Source organism: Bemisia tabaci, chromosome 5 (genome assembly GCF_918797505.1).
Source record: "Bemisia tabaci chromosome 5, PGI_BMITA_v3".
Lineage (NCBI taxonomy): Eukaryota > Metazoa > Arthropoda > Insecta > Hemiptera > Aleyrodidae > Bemisia > Bemisia tabaci.
The window spans coordinates 42,322,998-42,340,190 of record NC_092797.1 but is presented as its reverse complement, the minus strand read 5'-3'; the positions used below and the strand labels follow the sequence as shown (position 1 = coordinate 42,340,190).

The window sequence follows — 17,193 nt, the reverse complement described above, 5'->3', positions numbered from 1 at the left end:
AGAAGATTATGAGTGAGGTGCTCCCTGAGAATCCGCAGGGGCTTTAGCTTCTGTTTGCATATTCAATTTGTTCTATGTCCATTTTTTTTTAGTTTACAATGCATCTCATCTCTATAATTATTGTCCTTATGTTACCTATTTTTAAATTGTTGCTCTGTAAACTTTAATTTATTTATTTTTACTAAAATTTCTTATTTATAAACTGGTCTATTTTTTTCCATGAAAGCCTAAACCTTTGAAGTAAATGCTGCCATACTTCTTTAGATGAAGGTGGGGTTGTTTCTGATGAAACAAGCGTTTTCTTTATTTTGGGCGGAGGGGGAAAAAAGCGAGGAGAGGCGTTGAAAAAAAAAAAATTAAACGCTAGAATATCTTAGTTAATAAATTAGTTATATTGTGATTTTATGTACAAAAGTTTTTTAATTCACAAAAAATTGTTTACAGAAGTATTTTTAAACCTGACATTCTATCTCTTGTTACACATCAGGTAGGTAACATCATATTTTCTTAATAAAAAAAAGATGTTCTTTTCTTCTCAATCATGATGCAAAGACTAAAAATGAACAGTTTATATTTGAGGTGGCAGAAGATAGACTTTAGTAATCAATTCAGTACTTTGAGGATCGTACTTTGATCGTTGTGGGTGCTTTAGAACTCGGGACTCGAAAAAAATCAATGATTAACTTCAGGGGGATACAATTTTGCAATAGTTAAGAATGATTATCTAAACACAAAAACAAAGCATTACAGGCAATTAAAAGAATACGCTTTTTAAGATTAAAAGTAAAAATCAAGGGGAAAAGGAATACAAACATTTTATAAATCATGAATTCCCTACAACAAAAAGGCATTGTTTCACTGTTTCCATTTACATACTTAAATGTTTAATTTTGATTGATGGAAATGAAATTAGTCTATAGGCTTAGAGCATAGTGTTTCGATTTATTGGACCTTCTCAATCCTCAGTTCTTATTAAATTTAAGATATTCTTTAGGATACTTAAAGTATTCGATAGTGCCTCTTTTCCAATTAGTACGTAGGTAAGACTATTTTCAAAATCAACTGTTGAACTTACAAAACTTGCTTGATGTGCAAAATGTTGAGGGACACACACAAGCCGTCAGTCATAATTTTTCATTAGGACAGGGGGAGTGACTTGAAACGCAGAACTTTCGATGCTATGAAAAATCGTCATCCGAATCATCAAGAGCAGCTCTTCTGCGATCAAACTGAAAATGAAAAAGAGAAAATCAAATGCAAATTTGTGATGGAGGGAGGATACAAATCTTCAAAAAATCCCTTCTGGTCTGTCTCCATTTTGGTGAAAAGTGTCCATTAACATCTCAACTAAAATTACTAAAAAAAATTCTGATCTCACTCATGCTGATTTGAGAAAAATCTGTTAAACTGATTCGTTTCTTGGCCGTTATCAGATATTATAGTATAGATGGACGGCTCTTAAAATATTCTTTGCACTTCAAGCTGAGAAATATTCATTTATTGATTTATTTGATTATTAAGTTGTTTTCAATTTTGTTTTCATTTTTCTTCATGGAATGTACTCAACTTATTCTGGATTTTCAATTCAGAGAAAAGAGTTCACTGAAGAAAAAATGAAGGCAGGATTCTTCTCAAAAGAGGGTCACATTCGATCCGGAGGTTGGTTATTGTGTTGAAGCAACGTTTCTCCCAAAAAGAATCCTTTGTTCATTTCTCTGAATTTTGCAATTTTTGGTTGGGAATGATTCTTCAGGCTCATGCGCAAAGGCTATTGTTCATTTCTCGACTAAGAAGTCAAAATTTACTGAGATTTTTTACTTAATTGATGCAATATATTGCACACTGAGAAGTAGGGCCGGATCACCTTGATTTTGATCTTCAATATTTAAATACCTCATCATAAAAATCCAGTTATTGAGTGAATGTTGTTGCTGAAGAAATACTTAAAACTTAGAATTTTTACCTTGACAGTGGTGGCTTTAGAAAATCTGTCATTATTTGAAATTTGTTCCAGAATTCTAATTAAATCACTCTCTTCAAGCTGTTGTCCAATTTGACCGGTCTGTGCCATTTGTAAGATCATATTTTCAACCATCTTTCCACGCTCCGGCTTTCCAAGCATTAAAGTATTTACTGAAAAATAAACAAAATTTAATAGATAGTACCCTTAACAACTTATGTAAGGACTTATTTCTTGAAAAAACTTAAATTGCTCCAAGTTTAAGCATTAACAAAAGTTGCATCAGATGTTGATCCTTATTATTTTGGGGACTGTCAGTGGGGTAGTTGAAAAGCAATGACAAATGAAAGTGCTAAATAAATGCAGCTGAGAATTTTGCTTGGGAAAATGATTGAGATCTTCATCAATAAACCAGAATCTTGGACAACTTTCAGCATCGTAAAGGGAAACAATATCAAATTAGCATATTACTAGCCACTCTTAGAATTCTGACCATTCAGGTTAATGATGTAAACCTGTCCTATTTTTCATTTCATGGCATGATCAATTTACTTTAAACAAAGTCTCTTGAAGAATTTGGTAGTTTTACTCTTCTTTTTCTTCTCAATGATGAAAATTAAATATTAGCTCTTTGGAAAAACTCAGTATTGACCATGATAAGCAATTGGCTCTTTTGGGGGCAGATTTATACAATTAGTGTTCCTTGATAAATACTTGTAGAGCCATCTCAAAAAGTTCTTTTCCTGGGGGCTTTCCAGGGTAATAAACGTGGGATAAGCCAATAGGCTTGAAACTTGGTAAAAAAACGGAAAAAAAGAAGATTCTCCAAAATATGTAGAAGACACCTACATATTTTCACTTCTTGATCCTTTCTAATATTTCCTTCCTTAGCTTGATGCTTATTCACACCTTCAGCCTTAATCAATGACAAAATTTTCAATGAAACCTGCTAACAGCATCAAGTTTACGGTCAAATTAATTTTCTTGCCCTGACAGACAGCTTTGAAGCAAGTATCTTACACAGGGTGGCATGAGACATAAGAAAGAAATGAAAGATTGGAAATTTCAGTGAACTACTTCATTAAATTTTACGAGGCTGTGAAACATTTCATATTTTTCAGGAACTCGAGTATGCAACTGGCACTCAAACACACAAAAACAGAAGAAAGTCAAAATTTTTACATTTTGCGAAACATGAAAAGGAAACAGTATTTTTCAATTTCTTTCATGAATTTCTGAAATTTTATGAAATATTTCACAGGAAATTTCAAGGTTTTATTTTTCATGAAATTTTGCCACCATGATCTTACATCTAGCTCTGGCACTCTGATTTAAAACCCGTGATAAAATGGCATTCTTCATTTCTTCAGCTTGTGCTTTCCGTTCTTCCGCCGCCTCTTGATCTTGACCACCACCACTGCCGCCACCACCAACCTGGAAGATTAAACAAATAACATTAGTACAAGTATTGCAATATTTGTGAAGGTAAAAAGCTGTCAACAACCATGTAGAGGTAGCTTGATTATTTGTATACTAATAGCTTGATTATTTGTAAACTAATTGTTATATTTTCTATGAATAAAAAAAAAAAAAAAACCATGTAGAGGTACTCAAAAATGAGATACAAAATGAAATGCGAATCATAAGCTCTACTATTGGCGAGTCGATAAAAAAAATTTGAGCCTGGCATTAAATTAAGTTGCACAAACTCAGTCTGTAACATGAATTTGATAAATGCAAATTTCAAATCCAAATCTAAACACTACTTGGGTGGGAAAATTCACGGTAGCATCGTCTATTTTTTCCGGACTCGGCATCAGGAAAAAGTGACAACTTTGATAACTTACACTCAAAATTGGACCGCTTTTGAGGATAACGGCAGACCAGTACAAGGAGAGAGAAGGTGGTAGCCTTCATGAGTCTACTTTTATTGATCCGCATCATTATTCTGAAGCTTATATCACAAGGTAAATAATTCTAGAAGCTTCCAGACGATGCCTGGTAGATGCGTTGTTACTCTCATTGAACTGTCCATCATGTTGCCCAGTGGACTGTCGTTAAAGTAACGCTCGACAACCTGCTAACTGCTGAGCGTGACTTATAGTTGTCCAGCAATCCACATAGCTTCAAAGGCTGCTGAGTTATTGAATGTCTTGCTAAGTTTTTAATGATGCCACCTTTATACAGCTCACAGGTTAAAGATGGCGCCTGAATGTTTAAGCTTTAGTCATTTATGTTGCAGGATTGTGAAATTTTCTTGAAAATTGCATCTCGTTGAGATTTTCATCGGACCTGCTATCAGATAAGTTTGCCTCGACAACTTGCTTGAGCATGGTCAATGACTATTGTAAAACAGCCAAACTCATGCATCTTGACTGGGGGATTTTCAGACTTAGACACGAGATCATCCAGCCAAACTCTACAAACACTACGCCTAAAGCAGAAATATTGTTATGAGAAAAGTTTAACAGTTATAGCTCGAAGAAAATTCATCGAGTCTTTCGACCCCTGAATACTCACTTTCATTTGAGACTGCAGTTGGGCCATTCTCCTGGCTCTAATTTCTTCCAATTCGGGATCTGCCATGTTAAGTGAGGGATTTCAGTCTTAATAACAAATATTCAGAAAGTAGGGAAGCTTTACAAATAAATTAAACCAATACAGAATCAAATTTGACTGCAGGTGATAATAGCACGTTGAATACACAACAACGACAAGCAAAAACACGGCAAATTTTTGAGGTTAGCCCACCGAAAGTTCGAAAGCTCGGTTTGTTTTGTTTTGTCCGTTGCTTGAAAGTTTTTCTAACCTATTCTAGCGTGCTTGTGCCGGTGATTGTCTCTGGCCGGTGAACTCTCACGACCGTCAACTGTTTGCAATCTAGTTATCTGCATCTTTAAAAATTCTAATTTTCTCTTTATCTACTTCTTCTTAAGCTTGTTTTTTACCTCTATTAACAACATGGTTGAAGGAAATCGGATTGAGCTAACTGAGGATGAGGCTGAACTGTATGACAGGCAAATCCGTCTCTGGGGATTGGAATCTCAAAAAAGGTTTGTTATCTTCTCATTCAGCTGTCAATTTTTTTACTGAACTTTGCAATTAATATTAAAACTTCATTGCACAAAGGCGTGTATGCAATGAGATGAAGTTAGCATGATTTTTTTCTGGATCTGCTTGCAATCAAGTTCGCTTATCGCGCATAGAGATGGACGTCAATTAAGGCGGTTATAGACAGGTGGTCGCATTTCAAGTTTAGCAGCCATTTTAAAGGCTGTGATGCGCAGAGGGCGCATGCTTTGCCATGTAATCAGGATGTATGCGGAACGTACCTGATGCCGTGTGACGTCCCGAGGTTACGAAATGCAACCACCATTCTTTATCCGCCTTGGAAGTTAATCTCTGATCAACTCAAATCAAGGCCATTCATCAGAGCATTACATGCTCATGAACGGCATCATTGATGAGAGTTGATTTAATCAAGTCCTGACCTCTGTTGTACCCTAGCATGAATTTTTCCACGTGGTTAGCTTGCCATCACCTAGTGGCAAGGTTTTGCCCTCACCACCCCTCCTGAACCTTCACTGGGTCAGTTTATGGAACTCATTGACTGGAAGTACAAACGCATGACAATGTTGGAGTACTTCTCAAAGACGTGGCTCTTTTTCTGCTGCTGTGCCTGGATTTGGGTCTACAGTGTTGTCAGGTGGTTTTACTCCTGGTCATTGAGTTCCACAAACTGACCTGATGAGAACTTGGTGACAGACCAAATCTTGCAACCATGTGGTGACAAGGCAATCACAAGGAAGTATTCACGCAAGGGTGACGGACGATGAACTAGCTTTACATCTACAGTGATTAGGTAAACAATTTGAGTATACTTCGTGTATAAGCCCGCGGAATGACAAAAATCCTCATGCAAGAATCTATAGAATCATTTGAAACAAATAATATGTTCCAAAATGCAAAGAAGCAACTATAAGATTTATTTAAACTCCTCAATAATTTTTACTCTCCCTGTAATTATCTAAGAAACTCCAGGGATTATTATTGAGAATCATACTACTTAATTATTTATTCATATGATTAATGGCATTTCCAAATTGCAGGTTGCGTGCTGCCAAAGTACTTGTCATAGGCATGTCAGGATTAGGTGCTGAAGTAACAAAAAATATTGTTTTAGCTGGAGTGAAATCTCTAACAATGATGGACGGAAGTGTAGCAACGAAAGAAGACCTTTGCAGCCAGTTTTTTATTCCTCATTCCGAACTTGGAAAAAATGTGCGTTTGTATATTTACACCGATTGCTTTCAACAGTTGAATTCAATTTTTCAGCGTGGGACTCGTTTTTTCTCAGAAATTGGCCCTTTATCAATTTGTTTTCAGAAAATTACGGTTTAATGTATGAACTGAACAGAATTTTGTTTTAAAAGTCCAGTTCAAACCTTAACTTCCCATAGCTGGAGCAGGAAAATTGTACGTTGAGACATAATTCAAGTATTGTTCAGGTCACCACTCATCAGTGGTGCAGTCTGACTGCATATATTAACCTGTTGAGTTGTGCTGATTTGGAGGTAATCAGAGATTGACATTTGTCTCAACATATATCTCCGCTCTATTATCAAATGACCCAGAAACTGTTGACAAAAAGTAAATTTTGAAAAGGGGGAGAGCATGATTCATCTTCGAATTACACAAAACCTAATAAAAATGAACCCCGCCAATTTAATATTTTTCTTCTCCCAGTAATGAAATCAGGTTAGGCAAAAATTACAGAAGACAATACTCAGATTCAGATTAAAATTGATTAGCGACTCGTCCAGCATTTTTGTACCCATACACTGACTGTTAAATTGTTTCTTAATTAGTTGAGCATTTTACAAAGCAAGTTTGTCGAAATAGGTTTTTATAAGCATCACAGATATTCAAAGCATTACGCATCAATCAACATAATGTGAAACATATTCTTGCTCCCCCAAATAAATTTTACTCTGGGGGAATACAGAAAGTGCAGTTTTTACAAATGTATTGGCTCCGCTTCAAAAGTTCTGAAAAGTGTTGAAATGGAAGTAATACCATGACTGAAGCAGTGCACTATATTTTCGTACTGTTAAATGTTGAAAACACATGGTGCATAATTACGAAGAAACTTATTTTTCCCAGTTTTTGACTTATAGAATGACTAAAAAGTGTTAAACCATCATGAAATGAGCTTCATTGCACGCAGAGAAAAAATCTTAACTAAGAGTAGAATTGGTTTTATAATTCCTCTAAAACTGATGGATCGTTATATTTTTTCAGAGAGCTGAAGCCTCCGTAGAACGTGCTCAACAATTAAATCCAATGGTTGAAGTCAAAGCAGTGCCACATTACCCAGAAAAATTTGCAGATGAGCCTGATTTTTATACAAAATTTGATATAGTCTGTGCAACACGGCTTGACTTACCCACCTATTTGAAAATCAACACAATCTGCAGAAATGCTAATGTAAAATTCTTTTGTGCTGACGTTTTTGGAACTTTTGGTTACCATTTCTCAGATTTGCAGAACCACGAATATGCAGAGTAAGTTTTGATTATTGCTCTTCCATTCTATTGATCTGAAAACTCAACAATTTATCTTTTTTCAATGTACACTCAATAATAATGCCGTGATGATCGATGAATTTTAATATACTTTTTAAAGCAATTTCGAATTTTGGAGGGGAGAAGAGGTGTCAAGTTTAATATAACAGAATCATGATGATTAGAATCGAGTCTACTGCAACTTCACTAAGCATTGTAGTGGGTAGGTTATTCTATAAAAACTGTAATTTTATCTTCGCTTGCACTTGGTGAAAAACTTTTCGGTAGCAGAAACTTGAATTTAAAGAATTTGTATTGTAATAAAGTTTTTCTCATCAATTCTTTTTCTCCATTTATATTCCTTTCCACCTCATTGCTCTTTTTTAAATGTATGAATTTTAACTTTTTAGGGAAGAGACAAAACAGATTGCTAAACCTGTCTTGTCATCTCATACTCCTAACAAGCGAGCTAAAATGGAGAAAGAGGCCGTCAAAGTCACTGTGAAAAAAACTGATAAGTTTGTACCTCTTCAAGCCGTTGTAGACATGGATTGGAAGAATGAAGAAAATAAGAAAAAGTTGAATGAGATGGACTCATCCTTCATTCTCTCAATGAGTAAGTTCTTTCTGAATTCTCCTATTCTCACTCGATTTGCTGAAAGTTGTTCTTTTTCCTTGCTAAAATTTGTCAAATGAGCTTAAGTCCCTTCTAAGATCTTAAGTGTTTAAGTCAAAGTGTTGCTTTTTTGTTGACTCAGGGACACCTGTTATAAATTTGGGCCAGAAATGGACTAAACCTTATCCTTGATGTTCAAAATCCCTTATATTCAAAGAAACAATGCAGAAGTTCCAAAGCTTAATCTTTATCATCGAAGCTGTTTTTTTTTTCTTTCTTTTTTTTCTTTACAAAAGCAAGCATTCATTTGCTATCAGTTTGTTGTTAGTTGGTTGTATGTTGACGGCTGAGTGTATGTCATCAGTCAGCCTCATCACCTCAATGCACTGCCACAGGATCAACTTCGAGTCCAACAATATTAGCTGGATGTGGACGTAGAAAGTAGCATATTGATGATTAAATATTTTTACGAGGTTAGGTTTTCCTCATTGGTATTTCATCACGACCAATGATTTTTTTCATTGACATATTAGGAAAGAACTTCATCAGGATAACAAAGAAAAAATCTGACCATTTGTTATCATATTAGAGCTAACTTTTAACACTGATCATTGTGGACCTCAATTTTATATTAATTTATTTTCTTTTCTCAGTTTTACTCTCATTCCGGTCAAAGCAGAAGAGAGATCCTAGCCCTGCAACTCGTGAAGAAGATATTAAGCTTTTGCAGTCCATCCGTGATGAATTCTTGACAGACAAGTCGGTACCCTTAGAAAAAGTTCCTGATGAATGTTTTAGGTATGAGCCTAACCAATTTTTTTCTAACACAATGGATCATACTATCTTGTTTTACCTGTATTTTTACCTTTTTTAATTTTTGACTCCTTTCATTGACGTTTGGACTGTGTCCTGGGGTGCTTGTTATTCAAATGAAAGCCCTCAGTATTTGCTCAAGTGGAGAATGTCTCGGTCGTCAAGTCAGCAAGTAACTTGTGGTTATTACAACTTGTATATTGCACTTCTATGTTTATCAGTTAAAAGTAAATCTTTGGTGCTTGATTTTGTGTTACAGTATGGAATTCTTATTTTGTTGAAGGACAATTTAAGTGACTTATTCAAACAATCTAAGCTCAAAAAATCACTGGGTCAAAACGGCCAGAGCCAAAATTAACCTTCATATAGTGGGCCATGTTTATGGTCAGTCCCTTTAATGGAGACTTGATCACATTGGACTTAATGGAGACACATTAAGCCATGATTGAATCAAATTTAATCTCCTGGGGGTGTCTACACACAGTGCTCATCAGACTTACATAGTTTAGTCATGTCGAAGCCGTTTTCAAGTGCTTTGTTATGAGCAGTGAGAGAGAAAATAATTTCATCATCTAAGCGAGGGTTTTTTGAGGGGCAGAAATTGGCTTTCAGTAAATCCTACTGAAATTAAGTGAACGCCAGTTTTTTCAATTTCCTTTACAATCCAGAGCGCAATAACAAGCCCATCCTGTATAAAGTTAGAGTTGAGAGTCACCGCGCATGGTTTGATTTTGACTAGTCTTCATAGCCACATTTATCGTATGTCAAACTCAAGTGGATACAAAACACATAGAGAAAAAAAAGGAGGTGTTTGCATTTCGGGCATCTCGGAATTTTTTTGACGACGTAGGTCAGTACAGCGACGTGTATCATCGAAAATCTTGGAAATGGTGTAATTTATGGAAAAAAGTCATTCTATAAAAAGTGCTTGAAATTATATGATGAGTTGATTTAAGTAACAAAATCGAACATTATGGTCCGTTTTTCATATTTCGGATTCCGGATTTCGCTGGCCAGGTTGTACCGACCTACGTCACAGGGTAAACAAACCTCAAGATGCAAACACCTCCTTTTTTTTCTCTATGTACAAAACGCACTTCACTAACTCTATATGTTCTGTTGGCCAGTGTCAAATCAAATTGGTGTTAAATCTAGTATTGGCTAAATTCAATTGACTGAGCGCGTTTGAAGCCTTGGACTAAGTAGCTTTTCGGCTCAATCTATTCAGTCATCAGGCTACAGACTGCAATGTTTTTGATGTTCTATTACTACATTGTAGCTTATTGTCATTTCATTTCCTAAATTTCTGTTTACAGAACTGTTTTTGCTGAAGTGAGCCCCTCCTGTGCTGTAGTAGGTGGAGTCTTAGCTCAAGAAATCATCAAAGTTGTCTCTCAGAAAGGCGCTCCTCACAATAATTTATTCTTATTCAATCCCCTGAGTAGCTGTGGTACCGTGGTCAGTCTAGGCAATATCCCCTCACAGAATTCAAAGCAGGAACCGGTGGATTTAATTGATCTTGATGATGACTAAATATTTTTGTATTGTCTCCGTTCCATTCTTATTTGCAACTTGCCAAATCAAAGGTAATCATGTTTTTTTTTTCCATCCGTTACAGGATTTCTATTGTTGATAAAATGCATTTTTCACTTTACTGCACCAACTCAATTGGATCTTATCTAGGGTCATCGTGCCCACATTTCACTTCTTTAAAACACAAAGTCTTATTTATGTTAAATATCTTGAAAAATTTGACAAAATCTAATAGTATGTGAGCAATGTTAAGACTGAAAAGTGTAAAATGTCTTGTTTCATTCAACTATGAGGCAAAAATAACTGTGGTTTGTGATGTTTTAAACTTTTCCAATATAATTATGCAGCATGTAGCTCAGCTGCAAAAGTACAATTATTTTTCATTCAAAAGGCAAAAACTGTCGATTATAATCTCATTTAATTTAAGCATACATAAATGTTTCTCTGTATTTGTACTATTTATTTTTCATATTCATTCTTGTTTAATAGTGTCTCTGAATATTTCAATAAAAGAATTAGTAAAAGCCTTCACTGAAGTAAATTTTGGTTTATAAGGTTTTTATTTTCTAAATTCTGTGACAACCCCAATAAAATGATAAGACCTGACCCGCAATAATAGTACATGAGTTATTGAAAAATGAAGGGGAAATAGAAGGGGGGTTGGGACTTAATTTGTATAAGGCTCTGTATAATCAAAAGAGGACTAGAGATTTCTGCAAAAATGAGATTTCAGAAGGTCTTATCCTTACGGGCGCAGTTCATAGAATTTTTGGACGAATTAGTTCAAGGAATTGAGGCTCCATGGGATAAGTTATAGCTAAATTATAATAAGTTCCAAGAACAAGTTCGCCCAAAAGTCCCGCAAACTGCAATCAAGTGGACGAGGCCCTAAAAAATTAGGAAGGGGAAAATGGAAAAATGATTGGTTTTGCTTGACACTGTAAGAACAGATTTTATTAACAATAAATTACTATGATACAAATGAGGCAACAGATAAATAAATAAAAAAACAAAATATCTACACTTTGTTCATGAATAATTTACAGGTAATTTTTCCAAAGGCCAAGGATTTTATTTTATTTCATTAATCATTCCTCATCCATCAGCAGTAGACTCTTTGCTGTTAGAGTACTTCAACTATCACTTTAAAGCCCATGCACAGAAAACAAAGAAAGCGATCGAATTTGGTCACTGTCATATGATATTCTTTACGACCTCCTGAAATCGATGAGCTATTAACATTGATCTCTCAGAGAGTCAATTTTGAGAAAAGTAGGACTTAAAAGAGAATATATCGCCATGTTCCCACAAGTTATTTCATGGGATAGGCACTGCCGCTTTATTGAATGTGCAGATAGACCTTCATTCTCTGAAGCAGTTGAGGCAAAATTTTCCTCGTCTTCTAGGTCTACATGCTGTGAGAAGAGAGGACCTCTTTTCAATTACCAACGTCTCTAGGATGATGTACGTAAGATGCTAATATTATTCAGCTATACTTTTCTCACAATTTGCACAAAAAAAGTTTAATTTTAAGAGCTCATTGTGCTCAGGAGGTCATCAAGAAGTTCATGTAAACGTCGATAGCAGGTGAGCTCAGACTACTGCAGAACTGAAGAGAATTTGCTAGATCTGAAAAAAAAAAAAAAAAAAAAAGTGACAATATTCTGCAGGTAAAAATAAAAATAACAGAACTCAAATCCCTAAATTTTAAGAAAAAATTGATTCAGCGGAAGAAACTTGCAAAACATCCCTACGGCCCTTCACTTAGATAAATGTGAAGAGCCTAAGGAAAAACCTTTAGGGTTTTGCACTTCAATAGTAGAGGAGTGTTCCCTCAATGTGAAAACAAAGAAATGGCTTCAGTCAATGAGAAAATATGGCTACGGCAAATATGAAGTATCTTTTAAGTAGGGAAACATTTAGAGCCTCTGCATAAGAATGAAGAACACAAAAAATCATCGGCCTTCGAAAAACTCACGTACAGAGATTCTAATAAACTAAAACATTTTAACTCTATGAGCTATTTTTAACCTATGAAATTAGGATACAGGATTAAGGCGCATTCACAAGACCTGCCAAGCCGCTTTACGAGCTTCATAAAATCAGTGCAATCAGCGGCAATATGGGAAAACAATTACATGTTTGTAATGTGGCTCAGCCAGCAGCTTGACGTGTCTAAGCGCGCCTTTGGAACCTGATTTTATAAAATTATAATACAAATTTTATTAACCTATTTTTTTGGCTTGCTGCATCAAGTTGAGCTCTACAACTAGCACACTTTTAGGGCTTTAGTATACATTGAATGAACCAAGGATAATATAAAGTCACAAAAATTGATTTCATCTGCCTTTCGAAATAGAAACTTCCTGATGTAGAATTTAAGATTTAAACACCCAGAGGTAGTCATTTGGTTATAATTGCTGTCCAGAAAAGTTTTCTACTTAAAAAATTGTTGAATTTCTAGGAAAATTACCTCTAGAAATATTTCACCTAACTTAAAGTTTTCGAATAAGACACTCTACAGAGAGAAATAAAAGTGATGGTCAGCTTTAGATAGACTTTCACCATATTTTTAGACAGGACATTTTATTGCAAAATTACTGCACGGCAAGTTTACTTTAATTTTTCAAAATTCTCTGACAATTCATGGTTACGGAAAGGACTCTGGAGTTTTTTGGGAATGATAACTCAAAACACGCGTCTCAAGAACGTAAAGACCATTGGAGTAGAACCATACAGAATTGGCTGACTCTTTGATGGAAACAACTTTAGATTTAATCATACAATTCTCTCATATTACGAAGAAAGGGGAGGTTTTCTAGCATTTCCAGAAGTTATTATCTGTGGCATTCTTTCAATTAGCATCATGTGCCTATTGCACACAAAATTTTCATACGAAAGACTATCAAAAAATCGAAATCAGTTACAATGACCTCAGCAAAAGAGAACAACACAATCCAAGATTGAAAATGGAGGTATTCGTCTGCAATTGTTTCAAAGTAATGAGTCATCAATCATTAGTGAAGGTAGAGTGAAAAGATTTAAAATGGAAACGTTGGAGAGTTGCATTTTCTTATCTTCAACTGGCCATCACTAAATTTCTTTATAACAATAGCTCAAACAAAACTTCAAATTGAGAATAAATAAATGTGTCAAAACCGAAAAACATAACTAAAATACTAATACAGTACACTGAAAAGAAATATCAACATATTTACATATTAACTGGTGAATTGCACCAATGACTATTGCGCACATTTAAAAACGACTTTCAGTGCAATGTGTTTCGGTGCTAATCACTTACAGGATATTAGATCAGTTGAGCAATGAAGTAATTGATTTATTTGTTCTCTTCCACGATTGTAACTTACATCAAATAAAATATAATAAAAAGGAAAAATGATTAATGAATAACACGAAGTAGGCCTAGGATCAGGAGCACACCGATGCACTTGAATAATAATCTTAGTAGAAAGGCAGTGTGGAGGATAAAAGACAGCTTGCATTAATACTTCAAAAAAAACTGACAATGTGAAACTCTGTTACGTCTTGTTTCAAACTACCTTTAAATATTTTACTTTGCTTCTTTGATCCTTGATGTTTTCAGAAAAACTTTCGGGAGAATTCATTGAGCTTATTGAATAGTTTTATCAGGAAGAAATGTATGTTTTTTTTTGACAAAGAAAGTAGTTTTCATGATACTGTATCTATGCTATGCTTTGAGACGAAGATAAGAACTATAATTTTTTCTTCCATACCCTGGTTAAAATTAAGAGCCAAGCATGTTAAATTATGCCAAGAAAACCGTACTATGTTGCTAACAATGCGTTTCAAAACGGTCAGTATAGATAATTTTGAAACAATGCACTTGTTTACTTATGGTTAAATATATGGATTCATGAGATAATTAACATCAATATTTATAAAGGGCGAGCTGCGAATCAAAGACCTTGAACCATTTTTCCTTTTGATTATTTGAGAAAAAAAAAACAAAACATGTTAAGTAATTAATTATTGAGGTATTCATACCATACATATCCTCACAAATTTAAATTAAAGAAGCAACTTCAATTCCTTTCACATAATTTGCATACCTTTGTATCCCACTATATGGGGCTGAAATTTTTTTTGGCAATAACATTGGAATAGGTTTAATTTATTAACTGATTTGAAACAATGAATCATAATTTTAGCTAATGCTGCATGAAGAGCTGAGAATGCAAAAACTTTCTTCCAACAAGGTTTTGAGGTCAACCTTTTCAGGCAACAAGTTTGGGATAATTTTGATCGTTACAGCACGGCCACCTGAAGTATGATATTTCATAGACAGAATATTAAACAAAAATAAAAAACTTAGATTTACAAAAATACAAATAATGACTAAATATGATGACTTTGAGATGGAAGAATCGCATTCTAAGACTTATTCCAACTTGTATTCCGGCAGTATTCTTTATTATGCCTACTGCTATCGCATACTTACATTTTCATATCAAAATATACAACTTAAAAGTATGTACATGTTTACACAATTATTTTACGATGAATTATTTGTACCTTTTTTAAAGATAATTCAACTAAACTTTGGATAAACAAACATTTTGTAAGTTCAAAGCACTCTTTGATTTGAGCGAAATTCTTTACTGTGCACTCAACAGTTTGTACAAATAGGTACTTTCAACACTAAAAAGAATTACAGAAATGCACTTAAGAACCATGTTCTTTGGCCATAATTTATTTCAAATGATTAGAGCAAGATACTTGAACTATAAATTTGGCTACATATAAAGCAGACAGGAAAAAAAAATATCCTTCCAAAAATTCAGCTCTAGACTTAGGTTGCTACTGACCTTAAAACATAGTTCTTCAAATAACATCAAGAATCTGCTCATTTTTAGGTGCAACTTTTTAAAGTTGTTTTTCTAAAAATACTGAGCTACAAAGTAAAATTTAAAAAAAAAGACAATAAATTAGATAAATTTAGTAAACAACATAGATATGTAATTGAATAATGATTTTTACAAGATTAAAAATTGAATGTCAATATTATTTATCACAGATAATTTGGAGACAGTGCTGAGTTTTTATTGTCCCCACAAATAGAGCATTGGAGTTAGAAAAAAATGACTGAACAGTTGACAGTAAATAATAAACTAAAATAAATAGCAAGTCAGTCTAGTTCAAAAACTTACTCTAATATGAAAATTAACTAGATTAAGAAAATTCAGGAATGATAGTCGGGAGACGGTTCTGCAACAGGTTCTGGCGTAGTGAATAGTGGGTTAGGGAATTCTGGAGGATGAGGTAGGGGTCCCGCTAATGTTGGCCGACGACGATACGCTAGCAGCCAACAGGAAACAGCGACAGCAACTGCAACTAAAGCTAGCAGTGCAGTCACAATTAAAGCTATAATAAAACCTATGACAGAAATACAGATGTCTTCTGCACGCTGCGGCTCTGGAGCATCAGGAGGGCCTGCTACTCTTTCTTCCGAGCGTTCGAGAGTTAAGATGGCATTAGACTGGATTGTTATTTCTTCCCTCAATTGGCCAGCCAAGAGCGCTTCTGAGACATCCGTTGATGAGTTCTTACTCACATACCTGAGATCCCTTCTCCTACGTTTCCCATACGCATTGTAACCGCGACAATCAGATGGCTGACATTTTCCGAAACAAACGCGGATATTACACTGAAACCGAATATTGTCACTGCTGGGGAACTTAAATGCATTGAAAGTTGCAAGAAGTGACTGCGTGTCTGGATTGTAGTCCCAATCTCCGAATATTGATGGGTCAGTTGCGCAACCATTTTCATCAGTGACAATATACTCATTCTCAACTGAATCTTCCATTGTCTTAGCGATACAACTCCGCGCAAATCCTCCGTAAATGCTTGATGGTTGTACATCTACTTGAAGCATCAAGTTGTCTCCTATTTCAGCAGAATTTATTTCTTGTCCTGTGTGTGTGACAATTTTCATGGTACAAGTTGGAGGGGGTCCTGTGTTGGCAATGGTGCCCGCTGTCGTAAGCATTGAAACATTGAACCCTAGTGTTACATTCTGCTCTCCTGTTGAATAAACGCACTTGATGTGATAAGCTTGAGCTTTGTAAGTTACCAATTTTGGGTGTTTTTGTATTACTAAGACAAAATCTGCAAGACCGTTTTTGTAGAGGAGGCCACAACTGCCGAAGTGGACTTTAAATATTTCTGTCCTCTGGTTTGCGTATTCTTGCGGAACGGAAACTATGCGGCGGCAGCTTTCATCTTTGCTATGACCTTTCACATATAAAACACCATTGAATCCTGTCTCTGTGATATGAATTTCAACTTGAACACCATCCGATAGACAACTGACAACCATGTCTGGACGGGGGAAGTCAGTACGAAAGACTGTGTGAGTATGGTTACAGACTGAGTAGGGATCTCCGTTGTAGCCAGCAATACATAGACAAACTGCCTTATGGTTGGTGGCATTGCAGAAGGCATTCACTCCGCAACGAGTGTTTTGGCAGGCGTCTTCACAGATTTGCGTATTCAAATTGCAGAATTTCTTATTTGGACAGTTGTCATCTTTTTCACATTCGCCGACTGAAAAAAGAACAGATAGCAACGATAAATTACCCATTGTTAAGAACATCTGAGAGGGGAGGAGGGGGGGAGAGGAGTTTTTATCAAAGCTATTTCAAGTTTCAGTAGAGATTTAC

General features: G+C 35.2%; 3 protein-coding genes across 3 annotated transcripts in view; 1 reads left to right on the top strand and 2 right to left on the bottom strand.

Moving 5' to 3' along the window:
- Positions 1 to 371: 371 nt before the first annotated feature.
- On the bottom strand, positions 372 to 4,688 carry PDCD-5 (programmed cell death 5). The gene is made up of 4 exons (XM_019054524.2): positions 4,481 to 4,688; positions 3,271 to 3,394; positions 1,964 to 2,133; positions 372 to 1,229 (listed from the first exon to the last, which is right to left on the bottom strand). Exons 1-4 carry the CDS (start codon positions 4,544 to 4,546, stop codon positions 1,179 to 1,181), a joined length of 411 nt encoding a protein of 136 aa, XP_018910069.2. The 5' UTR covers positions 4,547 to 4,688; the 3' UTR covers positions 372 to 1,178.
- Positions 4,689 to 4,780: 92 nt separating this feature from the next.
- Aos1 (SUMO1 activating enzyme subunit 1) lies at positions 4,781 to 11,027 on the top strand. Its single transcript, XM_019054522.2, has 6 exons — positions 4,781 to 5,013; positions 6,070 to 6,241; positions 7,262 to 7,524; positions 7,935 to 8,140; positions 8,794 to 8,938; positions 10,270 to 11,027. The coding sequence occupies exons 1-6, from the start codon at positions 4,922 to 4,924 to the stop codon at positions 10,484 to 10,486; spliced, it is 1,095 nt and encodes a 364-aa protein (XP_018910067.2). The 5' UTR covers positions 4,781 to 4,921; the 3' UTR covers positions 10,487 to 11,027.
- A 385-nt stretch (positions 11,028 to 11,412) lies between these two features.
- LOC109039134 (uncharacterized) overlaps positions 11,413 to 17,193 on the bottom strand; it is a 196,025-nt gene continuing 190,244 nt past the window's right edge. Inside the window, 1 exon segment of the mRNA XM_072300755.1 lies at positions 11,413 to 17,077. Coding sequence (XP_072156856.1) covers positions 15,711 to 17,077 — 1,367 coding nt within the window. The 3' untranslated portion in view covers positions 11,413 to 15,710.

Bases quoted from the DNA above. Each gene is read 5' to 3' on its own strand.
- PDCD-5 (XM_019054524.2), bottom strand. From the start codon at position 4,546: ATGGCAGATCCCGAATTGGAAGAAATTAGAGCCAGGAGAATGGCCCAA. The intron at 3,395-4,480 runs GTGAGTATTCAG...TTAATCTTCCAG, and splicing joins AACTGCAGTCTCAAATGAAA to GTTGGTGGTGGCGGCAGTGG. The intron at 2,134-3,270 runs GTAAGATCATGG...TTTATTTTTCAG, and splicing joins TCAGAGTGCCAGAGCTAGAT to TAAATACTTTAATGCTTGGA.
- Aos1 (XM_019054522.2), top strand. From the start codon at position 4,922: ATGGTTGAAGGAAATCGGATTGAGCTAACTGAGGATGAGGCTGAACTG. The intron at 7,525-7,934 runs GTAAGTTTTGAT...TTAACTTTTTAG, and splicing joins CAGAACCACGAATATGCAGA to GGAAGAGACAAAACAGATTG. The intron at 8,939-10,269 runs GTATGAGCCTAA...TTCTGTTTACAG, and splicing joins GTTCCTGATGAATGTTTTAG to AACTGTTTTTGCTGAAGTGA.